The sequence below is a fragment of the Lepidochelys olivacea genome (assembly GCF_965140295.1).
Source record: "Lepidochelys olivacea isolate rLepOli2 genome assembly, chromosome: 12".
NCBI classification, from domain to species: domain Eukaryota; kingdom Metazoa; phylum Chordata; order Testudines; family Cheloniidae; genus Lepidochelys; species Lepidochelys olivacea.
In genome coordinates, this window is record NC_140422.1 from 3,844,854 (window position 1) to 3,866,678 (window position 21,825).

At 62.8% G+C, this 21,825-nt stretch overlaps 1 protein-coding gene across 2 annotated transcripts; it reads left to right on the top strand.

Annotated features, from left to right (window-relative positions):
• Positions 1 to 1,876: 1,876 nt before the first annotated feature.
• Positions 1,877 to 19,447, top strand: PARD6A (par-6 family cell polarity regulator alpha). Of its 2 annotated transcripts, none has more exons than XM_084645076.1 (3): positions 1,877 to 2,018; positions 3,857 to 4,079; positions 18,343 to 19,447. In XM_084645076.1, the coding sequence occupies exons 1-3, from the start codon at positions 1,956 to 1,958 to the stop codon at positions 19,089 to 19,091; spliced, it is 1,035 nt and encodes a 344-aa protein (XP_084501202.1). In that variant the 5' UTR covers positions 1,877 to 1,955; the 3' UTR covers positions 19,092 to 19,447. The 2 variants fall into 2 exon arrangements, with proteins under 2 accessions (XP_084501202.1, XP_084501201.1); XM_084645075.1 differs by having other exon boundaries at positions 18,340 to 19,444.
• The last annotated feature ends 2,378 nt before the right edge of the window (positions 19,448 to 21,825 follow it).

The window sequence follows — 21,825 nt, forward strand, 5'->3', positions numbered from 1 at the left end:
GGGGCTGGTGATGAGGGGTTTGGGGTGTGGAAGGGGTAATGTCACAGGGTTGAGGTGCGGGGTGAGGGCTGTGGCGTGGGGCTGGGGATGAGGGGTTTGGGGTGTGGGAAGGGCTCAGGCAGAGGGTTGAGGTGCAGGGTGAGGGCTGTGGCGTGGGGCTGGGGATGAGGGGTTTGGGGTGTGGGAAGGGCTCAGGCAGAGGGTTGAGGTGCGGGGTGAGGGCTGTGGTGTGGGGCTGGGGATGAGGGGATTGGGGTGTGGGAAGGGCTCAGGCAGAGGGTTGAGGTGCGGGGTGAGGGCTGTGGTGTGGGGCTGGGGATGAGGGGTTTGGGGTGTGGGAAGGGCTCAGGCAGAGGGTTGAGGTGCGGGGTGAGGGCTGTGGCGTGGGGCTGGGGATGAGGGGTTTGGGGTGTGGGAAGGGCTCAGGCAGAGGGTTGAGGTGTGGGGTGAGGGCTGTGGCGTGGGGCTGGGGATGAGGGGTTTGGGGTGTGGGAGGGGCTCAGGCAGAGGGTTGAGGTGTGGGGTGAGGGCTGTGGCGTGGGGCTGGTGATCAGGGGTTGGGGTGTGGGAGGGGCTCAGGCAGAGGGTTGAGGTGCGGGGTGAGGGCTGGGGTGTGGGGCTGGGGATGAGGAGGAGCTCAGGCAGAGAGTTAGGGTGCCTGGGGATGAAGGCTCTGGCTGGGGATGAGGGGTTTGGGGTGTGCGAGGGGCTCAGGGCTAGGAAGAGGGTTGGGGTGGGGGATGGGGTTGCCCCTTGCCCAGCGTGGGGCAGAAGTGGTGACTGCAGGCGGGAGGCCCCCTGTGCTGGTGGAGGGTGCCGGGAGGGCCAGGGCTGCCTGCCCTGGCACGGTGCTGGGGGCGCTAGGACCCTGCGGTGGCAGCTGACGCCCGGAGCGAGCAGAGGCAGCGCCTGGAGCTGCAGGGCTGAGAGAGGGACGCCCTGGGGCCCCAGGAGAGATGCGCGGGGGCAGCAAGTGGGGGCCGAGGGGGACACTTGGGGGCGGCAGGCGGAGCCCTAAACACTGGTGGAGCTGGGCCCCCATGCCCCGAATATTGCTGGAGCCCTGCACTACGGGCCGAGATAACTCGCAGCCTCTGAATCCTGCGCCCCCCGGGCACGGCCCCCCCCGGCCACGCTCCTCCCCTGCGCCCCCCGGGCACGGCCCCCCCCCGGGCACGCTCCTCCCCTGCGCCCCCGGGGCACGGCCCCCCCCCCCGACACTCTCCTCCCCTGCGCCCCCCGGGCACGGCCCCCCCCCGACACTCTCCTCCCCTGCGCCCCCCGGGCACGGCCCCCCCCCGACACTCTTCTCCCCTGAGCCCCCCGGGGCACGGCCCCCCCCCGCCCACGCTCCTCCCCTGCGCCCCCCGGGGCACGGCCCCCCCCGACACTCTCCTCCCCTGCGCCCCCCGGGGCACGGCCCCCCGGCCACGCTCCTCCCCTGCGCCCCCCGGGCACGGCCCCCCCCCAACACTCTCCTCCCCTGAGCCCCCCGGGGCACGGCCCACCTGGACACTCTCCTCCCCTGAGCCCCCCGGGGCACGGCCCACCTGGACACGCTCCTCCTCTGAGCCCCCCGGGGCACGGCCCCCCGGCCACGCTCCTCCCCTGCGCCCCCCGGGGCACGGCCCCCCCCCCGACACGCTCCTCCCCTGAGTCCCCCGGGGCACGGCCCCCCCCCCCGACCTTCAGATCCCGATACTACACCTTGGAGCGCTCCCGCCCCAGTTACCTAGGCGACGTTGTCAGCAATCTTCCATCCAGACGCAGGGGACGTTCTGAGCCCGCCCCCGGGCCCGGCCTCCACCAATCCCGTGGCGGCCCCTAACCTGCTCGGGATGACGTCACGGCCGGTGACAGCCCCCCGTGGCCGCAGGAGCCGCAGCCAGTGCGGGGCGGGCAGGCGGCGGGGCGGGAGGAGCAGCCGGGCCCGGCCCGGCCCAGCTCGGCCCAGCATGGCCAAGCACCATCGCACCCCGGCGCGGAGCCCGGAGCCCGTCATCGAGGTCAAGAGCAAGGTAAGCCTCTGCCCGCGCCGCCCGCCCCGGGGGAGGCCCCGGGTCCCTGTCGCAGGGGGTCCCGCGCGGCCCGGGGCTGCAGCCGGGGCAGGACGGGCGCGCTCCGGCTGCCGCCAAGTCCGCCCGCGCATCCACCGCTCTGGCGGACGCCGGGGCCGGCGGGTTATTCCGTGCACGGAGCTGCAGCCCGGGGGCTCCAGTCGCCCTTCAGGGCAGGGGCAGGATCGCCCGAGCCCGTGTCCCGTCCCGGGGGAGGCAGGGGGCTGGCTCGGCTGCCCTGTGCAGCGCGGAGCCCTCGCAGTAGCCGGCAGGTGATGCAGCGATGCAGCGGAACCGCGCTGCCGCCTTGCAGGGCGGCCGCTCCAGCGTCGGTCCCCGGGACGCCCGGGGGCTGCGCGAGGAAGGGCCCCGCCTGTGGAGCTGGCGGAGGGACCGGCCGATCCGCTGGGCTTGCGCGGGCCGGAAACTTTCCGTCTCTGGCCGGCGGGAAGAGAAGCAGGTTCCCGGCTGGGCGCCCCCGGAATCCACCTGGCTTCTCCTCTGGCATCTGTGCCCGCTGGAGTCTGGCTGGCGCCTGCAGGGCCGCCCCTGGCGTCTCATCGGGGTCTCTTGGTCTCCTGGCGGGGGGCTGGTTTTTCTGAGGGGAGCAGGAATGAGGGCGGTTGCTGGGCCAAGGGCCTGGGTTGTCTGCGGAGAGATGAGGGGCTGGATATGCAGCCTCCCCTGCGGCCTAGGACAGGGAAGTTCTCTTGCACCCCCCAATTAAGCCTTTATTCTGCCAGCCCGGGCTGAGTGGTGCCACCACCCGGAGTGTCCCCGGGGCCGCAGCGCGGCGGGTCTGCCCAGTCGTCACGCCGTCGCGGCTGAAGTTGCGGGGTAGACTTTTTATTGTTGCCTCTGGTCTGGGGCGTCGCTGGAGGAGGCGTGGGATGGAGGGGACACCTGGGGGCTTGGCTCTCCTGGCAGTCGTCTCCCCGGATGGATTTTAACCTTTCCACTCGGAGACTCTAGTAGGCAGCAGCTCCTCGTGGAAACGTGACTGTGGAATTGCCTCCTGGCACCGGCGTGCGTTGACCTGCTGCTTGCATGTGTCAGGCTTACAGTTGGTAAGGGGGGGCCTCTGTAAACCCCACGGTGGAAGTGGAGCCCTGGCTACTGGGTAAGCATGGCTTACCAGGGAGTGAGGGGACGCAGAGGAGGCTTTTGCGTCCCTTCCTGTGTGGCAGCCAAGTTATAGGTGACCCAGGTCTGCTTTCTCTGCCTTGCAAAGTGATGCTGGGCAAGGGGCTTTCCATAGCCCCCTGCAATGGTGAACACACGGTGGCTAGAACTGGCCGAGTGCGAAGGCAGTGCTTAGGGCGCGACTTGGCTATGTGACCCTGTTCAGGGCTCCTTGCACCTCGGAGCTTCCCTCTGACCTGCGGTGCCACCTGGCATTCCCAGTGGCACCTGTCTTCCCATGGGTCTGACTCCTCAGCCCACACGCTAGGTCCAGGCAGATCCGTGGGCTCTGGACCCCATATGGGCCAGAGGGTGCCCCGATGCAGCAGCGAGTCAGTCAGTGTGGGGTGGGAAGGAGCCCCCTGGAGGGGTGAGGGTGCCGGGGTGACGCTCATGGCTCCTGGGGAAGGAGTCGGTGTGGGGGACCCAGTGGGCTGTGTGTAGTCTGACCTCATTCCATGTATGTGCAGACACCAAGCCCTGGCCATCTCGGCTGGTGAGAGCCCCGACTGATCCCCTATGGGCTGGACGCGAAGCCAATTGTGGGGCAGAGCTGAGGCTGAGCCCCCTGGCTCCTATGCTGGTCTCTGGCCCTGACCCCTCTTCTCTGCCCCCAGTTTGACGCCGAGTTCCGCCGCTTTGCCGTGAAGCGCTCCAGCGTGGGCGGCTTCCAGGAGTTCTGCCAGCTGATCCAGACGGTCCATCAGATCCCCTGCGTGGATGTGTTGTTGGGGTACACGGACGTTCACGGGGACTTGCTGCCCATCAACAATGACGATAACTACCACAAAGCTCTCTCCTCCGCTAGCCCGCTGCTCAGGATCATCATCCAGAAGAGGGGTAAGTCTGGGCCAGTGGGGCCAGCGCAGGATGCTGTCGGCCGCCCATGTTGGCCTCAGGTTCCTTTCCTGACTGAGAGCTCCCTCCAAGGGGAAAGTGAGGAGTGGATCGCGTTGACCTGCTATTCCAGAGCACGAAACATCAGACCAGCAGCAGCCTGTGTTTTGTGATAACTCTGCAGTATGTTGGTGCCCAGCCCCTTCAGCTGTGTGTTACAGGTGCCGGTACACAACCAGTGTCGGGACCTCTTGCTGCACGAGAGAGCAGAGCCAGATGGCACGTGTGATCAACCAGTGAATTTTATGCCCTGGCTCTGATGGGAACTGTTAGCTCTGATGGTTCTTTTGCTTTGATGGTGACTTGTGGCCCAGTGGGAGGGGTGGCTGGGTGGACTTTAACTGTGCAGCTGCTCTGCCTATCATAATGGCCTAGATGGGAGAAGTGATTTTGGGGTGGGGGGTCTGGCTGTGCCTTTTCCTTATCTTGCATTTGGGGGTGGGAGAGCCTGCTGTGATCTGACCTGTTATCAAATCGTTATAGTCGAAGAAGGAGAATCCTCTGGATGCTCAAGGAATCGGTTTATTCCTTAAACCTATCCCAGGATTGCTGAAAGCGTGGCTCTAGGGAAAGTTTGTCTAGGACCTATTAAGAATACAGTATGTAGCACTCTCCCTAGTGAGTGCAGCTGTGTCCCCTAGTGCTGGTCCTGGAACTGCACTGACCTCTGAGGCCTGGCTGTCAACCCAGCCCCGTTGGCAGGCTCAGGGGCTTTGCAAGCTGAAGTTGCTTTCTCTTCCCATTGAAAGCAAGGGCTGTCACTATGTCTGCAGCCCTGGAGCTGGATTTGCCCACCCAGCCTGGCTCCATAGGAGCTGGAGCAGAGCCTGTTTATCTTGGAGCTTTATAAGGTAGCAATACCAAAATCCTAGAGGCTTTTCTTAGCAGCTTGCGAGAGTTCCTTAAGCCATGGCTCTCTCCCAGGACTCGAGCAGGGCCCGGCAGCCTAGGACAGGGAGGCGTGGAGGAATCGTTAACAAAATGCAGAAGTTGTCGCCCATCTCACAAACTGCATTGATGCATCGTTCCCATCCAACAAACGGGCCAACTGCAAAGTGTCTGAGGGGTTCTGCCTGTGCTCTCCCTCCTGCGCTGGGCCTTATTTAATGGTTGTGTGTGCTGGGAGAGATGGCTCTGGTGTGTGAGGCCACAGATTAAAGCCCTTGCAGTGTATTGCGGGACAGACTGAGTTCTCTGTGGAATGGGTGAAACTAGTTAAGTTTCAACAGAAGAAATACCAGAGTCTTCGCTTCTTGCCGCGATGTGCGGTGATGCTGCGTGCTGCTGAGCAGTGGCGGTGTTCCACCTCAGAGATGGGTGAATGTTCCCTGGGTAGGGAAACTACTTTCATTACCCATATAGGCAGATCATAAGAACAAAAAGTGAAATACATGTGAACCTCTCGGAATCTGCTGCATGCCTATAACTTCTTTCATGCGGAAGGATCTCTGAGTGCTTCCAATGGTCACATGCATGCAGGTGCTAGGGTGACCGGTCGCTGCTGAAGTGCAGCTTCCTCTGGGGTGGAACAAGCTGTACTTAATTGTACCAGCAGTTTAGGACAGGAAGTGGAGGCGACCATATCCAATCACCACTGCAGGGAGGATTAGTCAGCAGATTGTGAGACTGAGTGTAAACTAGATTTAGTCCTGGGCAAACATCATGATTCTGGCTAACACGCGTGTGAGTCTTTACAGACCACACGTGGCCAGTAGCGGTAGCGGCTGCCCGCTCTCAGGGGCAGCACAGGCCCTCTAGGGCTGTGCCCCGGCACTGGTTGGAGTGCCGCTCTCTGGAAGTGTTGCCTAGTGAGTTGCCAAACATCATCCCTGCTCATGCCGATGGAGTGCTTTGCTGGTGCCCTGTGGAGCCCCTTGGTAAGAATGATGCCCCAAACCAACTGGAGGGCTGGGGATTCCCCTGCTGTCATGTACGGGGCGGGAAGGGATAGCTCAGTGGTTTGAGCATTGGCCTGCTAAACCCAGGGTTGTGAGTTCAATCCTTGAGGGGGCCATTTAGGGATCTGGGGCAGAAATTGGAGGTTGGTCCTGCTTTGAGCAGGGGGTTGGACTAGATGACCTCCTGGGGTCCCCTCCAACCCTGATATTCTAAAAAAAAAAAAAAAATTCTAAAGGGCTCCCGAAGCCACCTGTTCATCTGCCTCTGGCATCGGTGCTCTCGAACTGGAGGGAGGAGACACCTGCTCCTCTCAGGTCTCCACGCAGCCCTGAGCTGTTCACTCTCTCGGACCTGAATACTCATCGAGAGCCAGGTCCTAACCCCTCTGGGGAGTGCCCCTGGTCTCAGCCTGTTTGTCCTGTGGGGTGGCTGAGAAGGGTTTGATCCTCCTCTGCCCAGTGTGCACGTTTCTGGGTGGGAGCTTACTACCAGCCATGGAGGGAGAGGAAAATTATTGGCAGATCGCTGCAGGATCAGAGCCCAGGACGCGCAAAAGACAGAGCCCATGTCTAATCCTTGGCCCTTCTTTAGCCCCTACCATCTAAGCCAATCCAAACCCTGATGAGGTGAGGCTGGCCCTGTTTCCCGGGTCAGGGAAACTGAGGCACAGAGAGGGGCAGTGACTTCCCCCGATCAAGGAGCTGCCAACTCTGGTCCCTGGGCTCTAGGCACTAAAGCAGCCGTCCGCTTCCCAGGAATGCAGGCACAGCCAGGCCCAGGCTGCCAGGCCCAGGCTTCCAGCCGCACCAAGCGGGAGCTGGGTGGGGACTTCGTTTTAAATGACAGTCACGCGTTTGTGTCTGTGGGTGAACAGACCTAAAACCCAGTGTCTGGCGGCTGCTGTCTGTAGCACTGGCTTGGGAGCAGGCCGTGGGCTGATGATCCCATCTTGCTGCCATGGAGCTCTGCCATGCACGCTGCCGCCAAGCCCTGCTCCCCACGCTGCCACCCCCTAACCAGCACTATTGCTCGAGCTGAAGCCAGGAGGGCTGAGCTGCCTGCTCTGGGAAAGCCCTGAGAGCGCAGCCAGTGGGAAGGCATGGGAAACTCTGCCCAGGTCTAGAGCACGGCCCAGGGGTCTGTCTGCCTGCATGGTGCTGGCTGCGTCGGCCGGGTGCTCTGAGCAGCCAAGATAAAAGGTGGGGCGGGGGGTGTGGGGGAGTCTGGCTGGATGCCCTGGTAAAAACAAACTGCTCCGCAGGGTTTCTAGGCTGGCTGTCCCTGAAGCAGGCAGCCGGCCAATGGGGGGCGAGATGTCTGGGAGCTGCTGATGTGGGGTTTTAACAGGATCCGGTTCACCTCCAGGCTGGGCGGGAGCTAAAGCTGGCCCAGATGAAGGCAGCGTCCCCTGGGCCCCCCTTCCCAGAGGGGCTCATGCCTAGGCCCCACTAGTGATGCTCTTGGCAGATGGGGGGCTGAGGATCTGGCACCAGCTGGCTGGAGGGCAGGCCCCCAAGGGACAGCGTCCTGGGCAGGGAAAAGGAGACCGGCTTGGGTCTGCCCCAGGGTCTGTGTGTGTGCGTCCCCCGCCCCTGAGCAAAGGTTGGGACGGGGGTGCTGCCCTCATGTCGGAGAGCCGGGCTCTGGGAGCGCCCCAGAGGTCCTGGAGGATCTGGTTCTAGGGCCCTCCCAGTCCGGGGCACCTCTGCCGAGGCTGAGATGGCAGAGGGACCCCCAAGTCCCAGGGGCGTCAGACGGGAGGGGCCCTTGGGTAACCACCCCTCTCCTCTGTTTCTGCCCATCCTGAAGCACTGACTAGAAAGGAGCCGACGCTCCCCTGCGCTGGCAGGCAGGACAGTGAGGGGGGGGCACTGCCAGAAGCCACCGCCTAACCCCAAAGCTGTGTCTGCCCTGCCTCTGCCTAGGCTCTTCCCACTTCCTCCTGGGAGCTAGCATGAAAGAAGGGGCCTGACAGTGGGGACTGGGTCTGGGGGGCTTGCCAAGAGTCTGGCTCTGACCTGCTTGGGGAGAGCAGTGCCGCTTTCCGGCAGCCGACCCACCTGCTGGTCTCCAGCCCAGGCCTGGAGGAAGAGTCCAGCTGTCATGCAGCCCTCCCTTGGCAAAGCCAGCCTGTCCTGTGAGCAGAGCATGGGATTGGCATGCAGGGGCCCCCAGCCTCAGGCCCCTTGCGGGGGGGACGCTGTGCAAAACTGCAGCAGGGCCCCCACAGCCTGTGATCCTACAGAGCTCCGGGGCCCAGCCAGTGGCTGGAAGGGAGACAGGGCGAGCGTGGGGCTGCCTGAGTGTGGGGGGGAGGGCGGGGTGTCAGGCCTGAGTGTGTTCCCTGGGGGCAGGACAAGTCCTAAAACAGAGGCTCGGAGACCCACAGCACAGCCCTTAAATTGCAGCCTGCACTGAGTTCTGGATCCCAGCCTGGGTTTCCTAGAATATCAGGGTTGGGAGGGACCTCAGAGGGTCATCTAGTCCAATCCTCTGCTCAAAGCAGGGCCAATCCCCCATTTTTGCCCTAGATCCCTAAATGGCCCCCTCAAGGATTCACCTCACAACCCTGGGTTTAGCAGGCCAATGCTCAAACCACTGAGCTACCCCTTACCTCCCCGCCGCCTCCTACCTGCCAAGACACCCCCCCACCTCCCCCCCGGCGGCTCCGGTAGGGTGCAGGACTCCCCTGTCCACACTGCTGTGTCACGTCCCACCCCAGGTGGGCTGCGTTTCGGGGGGTGGGGGAGCAGGTGCCGTAGAGGCATAGGATAACGAACCGGGATGTGCAGGCTGGGGAGGGATGGAGCCAGACCTGCTTCATCTGGGGTCGCTCCCCTTCCCTCCCTTGGTCTGGCTTATGCTGAGGACTCTGTGTGTGAGCCTAGGCCACTGATGGGAAGCGACTGTTTGGGAATTAGTGCAGGAACTAAGGGCTGGAGGGCGCTGAACTGTAGGAAAGGGAAGTGTTGGGGGGGGGGAACTTCCTTCTGGGGCCGTGCTTCTCTGCCCCCACTGTGCTGCTCTGTTCATGGGGAGGGGGGACAGGGGATTCTGTGCTGGCAGCTAGTGAACGATTTATTGTGGGGAGAATCCCAAATTCTTCACGCTTCTGACTGTACGTCCAGGGCCAGGTGCTGGACGGCCCAGCCTAGAGACTGCACAGCAGGGGCAGGGCTAGCTTCATCCCCCGCCCTGCCAGCCTGCCCAGCAAGGAGCCTCGGGTTCGGTTTCTGACGTTCTTGGTCACCAACAAGGGGCTGATGGGTGGTTGGGCTCTGAGCGAGGGGTGGGCCCCTGCTATCTGAGGCCAGGGTGGGGCACCAGCCATGGAGACCTTCCCTGGCACCCCTTGGAGAGAGGTCCTGCTGAGACGTGTTGGAGTCCAGGGCAGGGAGGGTGAGACTCAGAGTTCTCCACTTGCCTGGGTCCCCTCTTGCTCAGCTGGGCCAGCGCCCTAGGTCTGGCTGGGGCTTGGGCTGAGGGCGGGGGGTGTGTATTGCTCAGGGTGACGCATGCCATCACACGCCTGGTGTTCTGCAAAGCCCAGGACTGCTGCTGAGGGCTGTGTACTTCGGCACTCCCAGGTGCCAGCCTGGCTGTAAACTGGCCTGTGTGCATGCTGTTGGAAGCGGTATTGCTGGGCGGGACGCGCTTACCCCCAGGAGGCCAGGGGCAGGCTCTGGCTGTCTTGGGCAATGGCTCCTCACTGTGGGGAGGCAGCACTGTGGGCTCCCATGAGCCAAGGAGTTGGGGTTTTATTTCTGCCGGGATCTGAGATGAGCTGGGTCCTCCTGAACCCACAGTCCTGGAGGTTGCCCTTCCAGCCCCCCCTCCCGCACACACGCACTACCCTCAGTGACTCCCTGCATTATCCCAGGCATGGAGCTGACTCTGCTTCTGTCCCATCTGTTCCTTTAACCCTCCAAGGAGTCATGCAGGGGCAGCTGCTGCACAGAGGAGGAACCCGCTTCCTGTCGCTGCAGCAGACAGAATCACAGAAGTGTCGGGCTGGAAGGGACCCCGAGAGGTCACCTAGTCCTGCCCCTGCGCTGAGGCAGGGCCGAGTGAACCTAGAGCAACCTTGACAGGGGTTTGTCCAACTTATTCTTAAAAACCTCCCAGTGATGGAGATTCCACAACCTCCCTAGGCAATTTATTCCAGTGCTTAACCACCCTGACCGTTAGGAAGTTTTTCCTAATGTCCAACCTAAACCGCCCTTGCTGCAATTTAAGCCCATTGCTTCTTGTCCTGTCCTCAGAGGTTAACGAGAACGATTTTTCTCCCTCCTCCTTGTAACCATTTTCAAGCACATAAAAGGTTGTTATCATGTCCCCCCTCAGTCTTCTCTTCTCCAAACTAACCAAGCCCAATTTTTTAAAATCTTCCCTCATAGGTCATGTTTTCTAGACCTTTAATCATTTCTGTTGCTGTCCTCTGGACTCTCCAATTTGTCCACGTCCTTCCTGAAATGTGGCGCCCAGTGCAGCCCAGAATGACGTTAGCCTGTTGCAACTGCATCACATTGATAACTGTATTCAGTTTGCAATCTGCTATGAGCCATAGATCCTTTTCAGCGGTACTGCCGCCTAGCCAGGTCTTCCCCATTTTATATCGGTGCTTTGGAGATTTTTCCCTCCCTATGTGTAATACATGCCACTTGTCTCTATTGAATTTCATCTTGTTGCTTTCAGCCCAATTCTCCCATTTGTCAAGGTTGTCTTGAATTCTAACCCTGTCCTCCAAAGTGCACGTGATCCCTCCCAGCTTGGTGTCATCTGCTGTTTTTTGTAGGCATGCTCTCTGCTCCATTATCCGAGTCATTAAGGAAAATACTAAATAGCACTGGACCTAGGACAGACCCCCTGCGGGAGCCCACTCAATATGCCCTCCCAGTTTGACAGCGAGCCATCGATAACGACTCTTCGAGTCTGGCCTTTCAACCAGTTGTGCACCCACCATGGAGTAATTTCATCGAGACCACGTTTCCCTAGCTTGCTTATGAGACTGTCTCGTGGGACTGTGACAAAAGCCTCACTAAAATGGAGTTAGATTAAATCTACTGCTGCCCCCATCCAGTGAGGTCAGTTGCCCTGTCAAAGAAGGAAATTAGCTTGGTTTGACATGAGTTGTTCTTAATAAATCCACGCTGGCTCTTCCTTGTAACCCTATTATCCTCGGGTGCTTACAAACTGACTGATTGTTAACTGGTTCCAGTATCTCTCCTGGTATCAAAATTAGCCTGACTGGTCTAAAACTCCCTGGGTCCACTTTGTTCCCCATTCTGAAGACCGCTCTGACGGCAATTTCCTGCAGTATCACTGGGAGATCTCACTGTATTAAGTTTACGTATCATCACAGTGGGCCAGGGATTGCCTGTATTTCCATGGGGGAGAGTGGCCACAGCTCACCCCATGAACTAAGAGCAGTGCAGGGTGATGAGGGAAATTCATTTGGCTTGCAACAGCCCCCCCCCCCCCCGCCCACCCTCCAGAGGTACCACCATCTGGAGAGATTCACGTGCACCGGTTCAGACTGGATTCTCCGGAGGTCAACAGACAAAGAAAGGACTTTTGGATCAATAGCCTGAGTTTAAACTGACTTAGGGCCTACTTCTGATCCATCAGCCGGACCGGACCAGACCTTCTGTACAAGGGGGCCCCAATCCTTCCTGGGAAGGGTTGGGGGCTTTGCCCTCCAGAGGCCCCATAAGACTGTTGCATGACCACGGGTAAGTTTTTAGGATGTGTGTAAGAATTATTGTTTTCTCTCTAGTGCTTTCACCTTAAGAATAAACGTGCTCACTTACAAAGGGCTGCATGGTGACTTGTCACTGTGGGCAATTTACAGCTGTTCGTGGTGTCGGGAGAGAGATCAAAGGCCTGTTTAGACAGTCTGGCTTGCTGGGAACAGCACTGTGTAGGCAGAGAACTGTGCAGCCTGGAAAAACCCTGGTCAGTGGGTGGAGAGATGCGCGTCTCTGTCCAAGAAAGGTGACAGCCGAGGAGCCAGGAGCAGGTGCCCCTGCTGGACCCACCAAGGGGGAATGTTGTGTGTTGCCTGAAGTGTGACATAGGTACACTGGTGGAGCTAGGCAGGTGGGGAATGGAGGCGGGTAGCAAAGGGCTGGGCCGGCAGCTTGGCTTCTGGGGAGCGTCGGAGCCACCGGGTCCCTGACAACGTTACCAGGGGCCCCAGTACTCCTGTTCTCCATCCCCTGCCCCCCACTCAGCTTGGACTCTCCAATGGCGAAGGAGGCAGTGTGGCTATCGTCCCCTCACCCATGGGGAAACTGAGGCACCAAAGGGGCAGTGACTTTCCCAAGCTCACCCAGCAGGCCAGTGGCAGAGCCAGGAACAGAGCCCAGCTCTCCTGAGTCCCAGCCCTGTGCTCTGTCCGCTCGGCCACGCTTCTCTGGGCACTGCCCCTGTAAACAGCAGGGAGCGCGGAGCCCATGTTGGTGTGCGTCCCCAGTGAGCTGTGTCTCCGCACCAGAAACCGGGCCCAGCCATCTGCTCCCGCTGCACACTGATGCTTGCACTGCTCTGCAGCAGCCCCTGGGCTCAGGCTTGGGGCAGTAATGACGGGATGGGGGCAGAGACCCCGCTGTGTGGCCAAGGAAGGCTTCTGTGATGTGGGGACCCCCTGCCACCTGCGCACTTCCCCCTTGTAGGCCGGGAGCCCTCAGCCGGCAGCTGCTGAGGATGGTGAGTCCCAAGGGGGGTTCTCTGGGCAGGGGGGGAATGCAGAAGGAACAGCTTGCAGCCTGATAAGAAATGGCCTTGGCTCTGAGCATGTGGATTCTGGCTCCATCATCGGCCTCTTCCTCAGGCTTGTGTCAGCAGGGCAGCTGGGCAGCCCTGCTTTGCTCTGTGGTGGGGTCTGCCTGCCCCAGGTGTGCAGAGGCAGCTGCCCCGGAGGAGATGGTGCTGAGCTGCTCACATCCACCGGTGACTCAGACAGCGGAGAATCACTCACAGAAATAGCCGGGAAAGGCCTTGCCGAATTTCCTGGGCTAAAAATACAGTGTGGTGTGTGCACGGTGAGATATTTATAGCCACCAGCCCTGCAGGCGGGCGTGTGCCCTGAGAGGCGGTCGCTGCTCAGCCGGGCATCTCTGGGAGGAGTCCCCAGCAGGGCTCACAGGCTGGGTCTGGACAGCCCCAGGGTCTGACCCTTCCCAACCCGGCCGAGGCTCTCGCCTCCCCTCACCTGTCCGTAAATGCCATGCCCAAAGCTTCGCGGTGCTCGCGAAAGAAACCTGCTGGCTGGCGGGGCCTGTCGCGAGGAGGCCTGCAGAGGACATCTCCAAGGAGCAGCCAGGTGCTGCGGTGTGTCATGAGCTGTGGGGTGGGCTGCCCTCCTGGGCTCAATGGCAGCCACTGGGATTGGGGCACCTGGAGTCGTGGGGAAGCTGAGCGCAGATGGGTGTCTGCCTGGACTGGGCTGGAGGCACCAGGGGCCTATCCCTAGCTGTGGCCAGCTGGGGCCAAGTGCTGGCTGCAAGTTGTCTGTCCCATGGGCCCTCCTCTATGCCCGTGCGGGGAGGGGGCTGGGAGCCCATTTCTCCCTGGCTTCTCTTGGGCTTGATCTCATGGTCATGGGAGCGCAAGCCGCAATGCAGTTGCCCAGCACCCCAAGCCAGCTGGTGCCAGTCCCAGCCCTGGCAGCTCGGGGCAGCGTCTCTGGTTAGCTCCCGTGCTGTCCCTGCTGGCGTCAGCTGTCTTGGGGGGCATGTCCACTGCTCCACAGTGCCGAGAGCCGGCAGTCTGCCTGGCCTGGCATAGAGATGTGCCCCTTCTGGTGATCCACCCCCAGGGGTGGGCTCCCCATCTCTGCTGTGGGTGCCCTCAGGGCGCTGGGTGGTACTGCCCTGAGCATCTGCACCCCCAGCATCATGGGACACGCATGGGGGAGCGACCAGTGGAGCTAGGGAACGTGCCCACTGTCTCCTGCATGCCAGCCAGCCCTGGCCTCTCCTCGAGTGGGAAGAGGCCAAGCTGGCATGCAGGTGCCATGACCTGGTCTGTGGGAGCTGGCAGCTCCAGGGTTAACTCCAAGGGGCATGACTCACAGTACGATTAAAGCCGAGTTATTCAGATTCCTCTAATCCCAGCCCAGCACATGCCGTGTAATCCCCTGGCCCAGCGCCTCTGCTCCCCCAGCACTGGCGGGTACAGCCCCACCTCTGCTCTCACCCACTGCTGTGCCAGCATCTGCCTGGCTGCAGGGAGGGACAGCAGTGGGCCAGGGCAGAGCAGGGTGTCCTCGGCGTGGGCCCTGATCAGAGGCTGCATGGCACCCCAGAGCTGGGCTTGTTGCAGGAGGAGAGGGGAATTGCTGCCAGTGAGTCGGCCGATGCCAGGTCCTCCCTGAGTAGAGAGCGTCCTGAGCTCCTCCTCCCCTGAGCCCTGGCAGCAGGTGTCCTTGCTGTGCCAGTCAGCCTGGGGAGGGGGACTGGGGCTGTCCCAGGGAGACCCCCCCACACACACACACAGGATGGGGGGAGCCAGCAGCTCCTGTGTGAGGGAGGGGAATGATGGGGGGGGTGTATGTGGGCAGGGGAGGGCATGCAGGCAGAGGGGGTGTTAGGGCCAGGCTTGGCGTGGTAACACCCTCAGCCGCAGGCTGCCTGCTTCTGTGCCTGGCACCAGTGAGCAGGCCCTGCACGGGCCTGGCGTCTCCCAGCTGCCATGGCCTGGCGTGGCGCGCTGGCTCTCAGCGTGGCCTGGGGGCCTCGGCTTGGGGCTTTAAGACTTCGGTCAGCAGCGCGAAGGGCATAACCTGGGTTTTGGCAGCCGAGGGTGCAGAGCATGACGGGGCAGCAGACTCCATGGGGCCATGGGCACAGGCTCCTCTGTGGGGGCAGGGCACGAGGAGGGGCAGCAGGGTATTGGGAGGGGCTGGCGGCCTGGGCATGCGGGTTCCTACCTCTCTCAGGCACGGGGTCTGATGGCTGCCCCAGCAGAAGCCAGTGGGGCGGAGGGCAGTCTGGTGTTGGAGGGGAGCAGGGGATGGGCTGGAGCCCAGGGGCAAGGGTGCATCCCAGAGTGTGAGCCAAGGGGGCCCATGGCAGATATCTGGGGCTGGCATCTCTGTGCCCATCAGTGGGTGGGCTGGCCTGGCCTGGCCTGGCCTATCCTGACAGGGTGGGGAGGGAGGACCTGGGGAGATGGGGTGTGCTGTGGGGGGGTGGCCTTGGTGGAGGGGAGGAGAAGCAGGGAGGGGTTTGGTGGGGTGGTGAAGCCCGGGGGAGGGCCACGCAGAGCATTTGTGTGGTGCTGTCTCCCCTCGCCCCATCCCTGGGCCTTTGCCAGCCCGGCAGCGGGCAGACCTGAGGAGCTGCCCCTCGCTGGCCGCTTGGCCCCTTGGCGGAGCTAATCCTGATAGCAGCGTTCCCATGGCACTGCCCTCCCCCTGCCATAGCAGCCCGGAGCCCGCGTGATACCAGCCGGGCCTGGCACCGCGTGAGTGCCCTGGGGAGCTGTCACGGCAGTGCGGGGGTGTCACGAAAGGCTCAGAGCATTTCACAGCCTGGGAAACCTGCTCCCGTCGCCCCCAGGTGCCCTCTCTTCAGCCCGAGGGAGGCTGCCCGGCTGTGGCCAGCCCAGGAGCAGTCTCTGCCCCAGGGCAGGGCTGGAGCCCTGTTGCCATGGAGCTTTGGGGCAGACAGCTGGCCCCCTGGTGGGAGGCCTGCCGGCTCGACATATGCATTGACCCCTGGGGGTCAGAGGATGTGGCCCCCTCTCCAGGCCTGCAGGAAGGGGCCGTCGCCCCTAGCCTGGGCACTCCCTGGCCAGTCCTGGGTTCTGCATCTGGCCGGCGTGATGCTCGTGTGGGCAGCACCAGGCCTGTCTGGTGCCCAGAAGGAGTGATTGGTGCCATGGGACTGTGCTGAGCAGGGCCGCAATGCTCTTGGCAGCCAGCCGGGGGCGCTGCTGGGGCACACGGTGCTGGAGCTGGGGCAGGGATAGCCATGCGCCAGGCAGGTGTCTCTGTGGCGATGCCTTGGGGAGAGGCCCTGGGGCTACCCCTAGAGCTCAGTCATAGAATCAATCATAGACTCATAGAATACCAGGGTTGGAAGGGACCCCAGGAGGTCATCTAGTCCCACCCCCTGCTCGAAGCAGGACCAATCCCCAGTTAAATCATCCCAGCCAGGGCTTTGTCAAGCCTGACCTTAAAAACCTCTAAGGAAGGAGATTCTACCACCTCCCTAGGTAACGCATTCCAGTGTTTCACCACCCTCCTAGTGAAAACGTTTTTCCTAATATCCAATCTAAACCTCCCCCACTGCAACTTGAGACCATTACTCCTCGTTCTGTCATCTGCTACCATTGAGAACAGTCTAGAGCCATCCTCTTTGGAACCCCCTTTCAGGTAGTTGAAAGCAGCTATCAAATCCCCCCTCATTCTTCTCTTCTGCAGGCTAAACAATCCCAGCTCCCTCAGCCTCTCCTCATAACTCATGTGTTCCAGACCCTTAATCATTTTTGTTGCCCTTCGCTGGACTCTCTCCAATTTATCCACATCCTTCTTGTAGTGTGGGGCCCAAAACTGGACACAGTACTCCAGATGAGGCCTCACCAATGTCGAATAGAGGGGGACGATCACGTCCCTCGATCTGCTCGCTATGCCCCTACTTATACATCCCAAAATGCCATTGGCCTTCTTGGCAACAAGGGCACACTGCTGACTCATATCCAGCTTCTCGTCCACTGTCACCCCTAGGTCCTTTTCCGCAGAACTGCTGCCTAGCCATTCGGTCCCTAGTCTGTAGCTGTGCATTGGGTTCTTCCATCCTAAGTGCAGGACCCTGCACTTATCCTTATTGAACCTCATCAGATTCCTTTTGGCCCAATCCTCCAATTTGTCTAGGTCCTTCTGTATCCTATCCCTCCCCTCCAGTGTATCTACCACTCCTCCCAGTTTAGTATCATCAGTCCTGGGGATTCCTCCAGCCCTGCCAGGCGGCTCTCCCCATGGTGTGGGGCTGGGCACCAAGTGGGAAGGGAGTGAGGTGTCACCACCCACAGGCCAGTGAGCTGGGATCCCAAGAGGGGGGCAGGGCTTGAGATCCCAGAGAGTGACGAGGGCCCAGCCCAGTCCTTCCCCTCCCCCCATGGTTGCTGTGCTCTTATCAGAGGGCTCCAGGCCTGCAGGGGAAGGGAGAGGGGCTCTTGCTGGGTGGGTTTGGTGGGGGAGGGGCTCTTCCAGGTAGGATGGCGGGTGGAGATTATGGGCTATTGTGGGGGATGGGGGGATTCCAGCTGGAGGGGCGGGGGCTGGGACACTGGCTCTAGGGCTGAGCAGAAGCAGCTGCCTAGTCCCTGTGGGGCTGGTGTGGTTGACAGAGACCAGAGGGCTCCCCCGCCCCAATTCAGCCCAGTGGCAGAGCCCCCCGCCTGGGGATGGCACCGTGGAGTCTTGCTGCCAAGCTGCTGACCCCTCCTGTGGGGGAGCAGGGGGCTGCAGGGCGGGAATGAGGGGCACCAACAGAGTATGGGGAGCCCAGGGCTGGGCTAGAAGGGGGCTGCGGGTCGGGAGTGAGGGGCACCGGCAGAGCAGGGGGGAGCCCAGGGCTGGGCTAGCAGGGGGCTGCGGGTCGGGAGTGAGGGGCACCGGCAGAATAGGGGGAGCCCAGGGCGGGCTAGCAGGGGGCTGCGGGTCAGGAGTGAGGGGCACCGGCAGAGTAGGGGGGAGCCCAGGGCTGGGCTAGCAGGGGGCTGCGGGTCGGGAGTGAGGGGCACCGGCAGAGTAGGGGGGAGCCCAGGGCGGGCTAGCAGGGGGCTGCGGGTCGGGAGTGAGGGGCACCGGCAGAGAAGGGGGGAGCCCAGGGCTGGGCTAGCAGGGGGCTGCGGGTCGGGAGTGAGGGGCACCGGCAAAGTAGGGGGGAGCCCAGGGCGGGCTAGCAGGGGGCTGCGGGTCGGGAGTGAGGGGCACCGGCAGAGAAGGGGGGAGCCCAGGGCTGGGCTAGCAGGGGGCTGCGGGTCGGGAGTGAGGGGCACCGGCAGAATAGGGGGAGCCCAGGGCTGGGATACCAGGGGTTCCATGTCATTAAAACAACCCAGGAAGACGAGTGCAAAGCCGAAGCAGGGAGGGGCCTCTGCCATGGGTGATCCTGGGCTCTGGGTCAAGATCCTGAAGTGGACTGCTTGCTGCATTGGGGCAGCTGGCTGTGGGACCAGGGCGCCCAAGGGGCTGGCCCTCCTGGCTGGGGCGCTGTCTCCAGGAGGCAGGAGGGGCCGGGGCCAGGGCCGGCAGGTTCCTGTCTGACCCAGGTGCTCTCCTTGCTCCCTGCAGCAGAAGCCGACTCCAGCGTCTTCACCTCCAACTCCCTGCAGCGGAAGAAGAAGGGGCTGCTGCGGCCAGCGCACCACCGGGCCAAGCCACAGCTGCTGATCGGCCTGCCCCAGGACTTCCGGCAGATCTCCTCCATCATCGATGTGGACATCCTGCCCGAGACGCACCGGCGCGTCCGGCTGCACAAGCACGGCTCCGACAAGCCGCTGGGCTTCTACATCCGCGACGGCATCAGCGTGCGTGTGGCCCCCCAGGGCGTTGAGAAGGTGCCCGGCATCTTCATCTCCCGCCTGGTGAAGGGTGGGCTGGCCGAGAGCACTGGGCTGCTGGCCGTCAGTGACGAGATCCTGGAGGTGAACGGCATCGACGTGGCCGGCAAGTCGCTGGACCAGGTGACGGACATGATGGTGGCCAACAGCCACAACCTCATCGTCACCGTCAAGCCGGCCAACCAGCGCAACAACGTCATCCGCAGCAGCAAGGCCTCGGGCAGCTCGGGCGTCTCGACGGACAGCACGCCCAGCCCCGCCTCCCACTACCTGAACCACTACAGCACGGCCGAGGGCGAGAGCGACGAGGAGGGGGACCTGGTCATCGAGAGCGATGGCACCGCCCGCTGCCCCAACGGCGGCCTCCTGGACAAGAGCTGCCAGCAGAGCCTGGCGCTGCCCAGCTCCCTGCACTCTTTGGGCAGTGCCAGTGGAAGCCGCGGGGGCAGTCTGCGGGAGGATGGCACGCTCCTCACCCTATAGAGGAACCACCTGGGTGGCAGGCCTGGGGGCTGCCCGCCTGCCCTCCCCTCTCGCTGGCATGGGAGCGGTGGCCAGCCGGGCCCTGCCCCAGCCAGTCTCCTCCTCTGGGTGCCCTGTCCCCGCCACAGGAAGGGTGGCAGCCGGGAGTGGAGACGTGAGCGCTGAGCCCTTCCCCTCCCCTGGCTGTGGGGCTCCCCCACCCTCGTGGGGAACCAAATGACTAGACACTGCCCCTCTCGGGCCCCACCCCCTGGGCCAGACCCATCCCCCCCGCCCCTTTCCTTCCAATCAAGTGGGTTTTTTAAATTGTTTTATGAAAATATGCATCATAAATTAATATATTGCGATGGGCCATTAAACCTTTTCTAGAAAGCGCCCGCTCGTCTCTTGTGCTTGCCCTGGGGGCAGGTCCCAAGAGGGCCCAGGGCTTGCCCCACTCCCAAGCCTGGGTAACTAGGGAGGGCGGGCGGAAATGCTAGTGACTCCAGCCCTGAGTGCTCCTGGCCCGTAACATGCCGAGCAGGGAGGGGTTGGAGCCTGCCTGGCCCTCGGGGCATCAGTGCGGCCGCTAACACCCCATGGGCAGGGCTGCCCCCTAAGGAGGGGAATGGCGCCTCCCCGGTCCCCGCCTCTCTGCTGGGCAGTGGCTGCGCCCTACAGACCACGGGGGCACATTCCAGACCAGGTGAGTGCTGCCCAAGGCACGCCCCCCCTCCATCCCACGGATGTCCCCTGGGCACAGCCCTGGGCAGCACTCTGCCCCACGGCGCAGGACTTCCGCCTCCCCAGCTGCGAAAGGGTTAACACCCACCCGCCGGGCCTGGGTGCCATTCAGCATGAGGGCACTGGGGTCTGCCAGCCCCCGTGCCCTTCCCCCACTGGCTCAGGAGCCATAAATCACTACCCCCTGTGCAAGGATGTGGCATGAATCACACCACAAGGCCCTGAGGTGCCAGTCGGAGATGGGCGCCTTCCCCAGCAGGGCAGGAGATCCTGGAACTCGCCTCTCCCAGAGGTGCTGGCATGGGGCCGGGCCCTGCTTCTTGGGGCCCTCCCCGTGGTAAGCAGCCGTTCCCTGGCCCTCTGGGCCCAGCGGCCGCTCCTCCCTCCAGCCCTAGGCTTCCCAGGCCCTGCGCTGCCCAACCCGCTTGAGTGCAGTCCTGCCAGGAGCAGCCCCCGGCCCCTGCCATGGGCCAGAGCCGGGGAACGGGGTGAACCTGCCCTGGAGAATCCCAGCTGCAGCCCAGGAACAAACTCCTGCCAGGGCCGTGCACTGGGCTGGGGCGCCGTTGCCTCCCCCTGGGGGGACAGAGAGCTGGGGCCCCTCCATCCTGCCCTGGTATCCCCCCCCCCCCCCCGCGGGCCGGCCCCCGGCAGGAGGACTCCTGCTGTGACTAGCAGGACATGGATTAGCTGTGCCCAGGCAGCCCTCGGCCCCGGGCCAGCAGGAATCCACGGCTGCCTCAGCATTTCCTTGAGGCAAAGCTCATCTCGCCACCTGCCCAGGCAGCTCCCAGTGGCTCCAGGTCAAACTGCGAGCGCCGCGTGGGGGGGCTAACGCTGCCCGGGTGGCTGGGCTCTGCCAGGCCAGCAGAGCCTCTGCCACAGGCGTCTTGGGGGTGCCCTTCCTTGCTGCCCCCTCCCTCCCCGCACCGACCCACAGAAATGCCCAGGGGCCAGGCCTCGCTGGGTGGTGCCAGGTGAGGGGGGGCCTTGCCCATTTCTGCCGCAGAAGGACACTCAAAACGCTCAGGCCAAAGGCTTAGCTGGGCCCCAGCTCGGCTGCCTCCCCCCACTCTTGGGCGACACAAGTCGTGAGGGGCGAGGCCGGGCTGGCTGCAGGGAGCCGGGCAGAGGGACATGGTGGCAGTGACCCCTTCCCCCAAGGCGTGAACCTGTGTTCTCGGGGGGAGACCGTCCGCCGGGGGGAGTCACATGGCGCAGGGCATGCCTCGAGCAAACCATGCCATGGCACCAGCCCCACGAGCCCCAGACCTGTGCTCAGCTCCCAGGTGTTCCCGGCCCCCCCAAACCAACCCCCTCGGAGCAGCCTTCATCTCCCTCCCCCGAAACGCCTCTCACCTCATCTCGGCCAGCCCCCAGGTGCCCCGGTGGAGCTAACGGTGCTGCCCAAGGAGCACGGCCCAGGAATTAAGTGGGGCCCTGGCTGGTTCTGGGCTGAGCGCTGGCCACGGGCCTGGGGTGCGCCAGGTGGGATTCCCAGGCATTAGTGCAGCATGGGACCGTCAGCCTCCAGCGCCGGCCACAGGGGGTGAAGCCAAGGGCTCTGCAGGCCTTAGCACAGCTGTAGGCAGCAGGGCCCCCTCGCTTGCTCCAGAGCTGAGCTGGGCCCCAGGCCTGTGCTGCACTCGTTTTACCACCACGGTGGCAGCCCTCCCTGGCTGCCTGCCATGGGGGTAATGCACCCACAGGCCCCACCACGGACAGACCCTGGGGCCATGCTTGCTAGGCCAGGGAGGCCCTGGGTCCCAGCTGGCCCTGGGGGCTGAGCACTGCATAGGGGGAGCAGGAGCCTGCCTCTGAAACAGGTCGCAGCCAGCAACGCGCCCTGGCCCGCCCGGCTGGCCCTAAGGTTACTACCTTGGAAAAGGAAAAAACCAAAACCTCCCCCACTCCCCAAACACACACACACACGGCAACACTGCACCCCCCCCCCAACAGCCACAAACACATCTCGCTAAACAAACGCATCTGGCTGAGATGGCTAACGGCG

Excerpts from the sequence above, each read along its gene's own strand:
- PARD6A (XM_084645075.1), top strand. The coding sequence starts at position 1,956 with ATGGCCAAGCACCATCGCACCCCGGCGCGGAGCCCGGAGCCCGTCATC. Across the intron at positions 2,019-3,856 it reads TCATCGAGGTCAAGAGCAAG|TTTGACGCCGAGTTCCGCCG; the intron begins GTAAGCCTCTGC and ends CTCTGCCCCCAG. Across the intron at positions 4,080-18,339 it reads GATCATCATCCAGAAGAGGG|CAGAAGCCGACTCCAGCGTC; the intron begins GTAAGTCTGGGC and ends TGCTCCCTGCAG.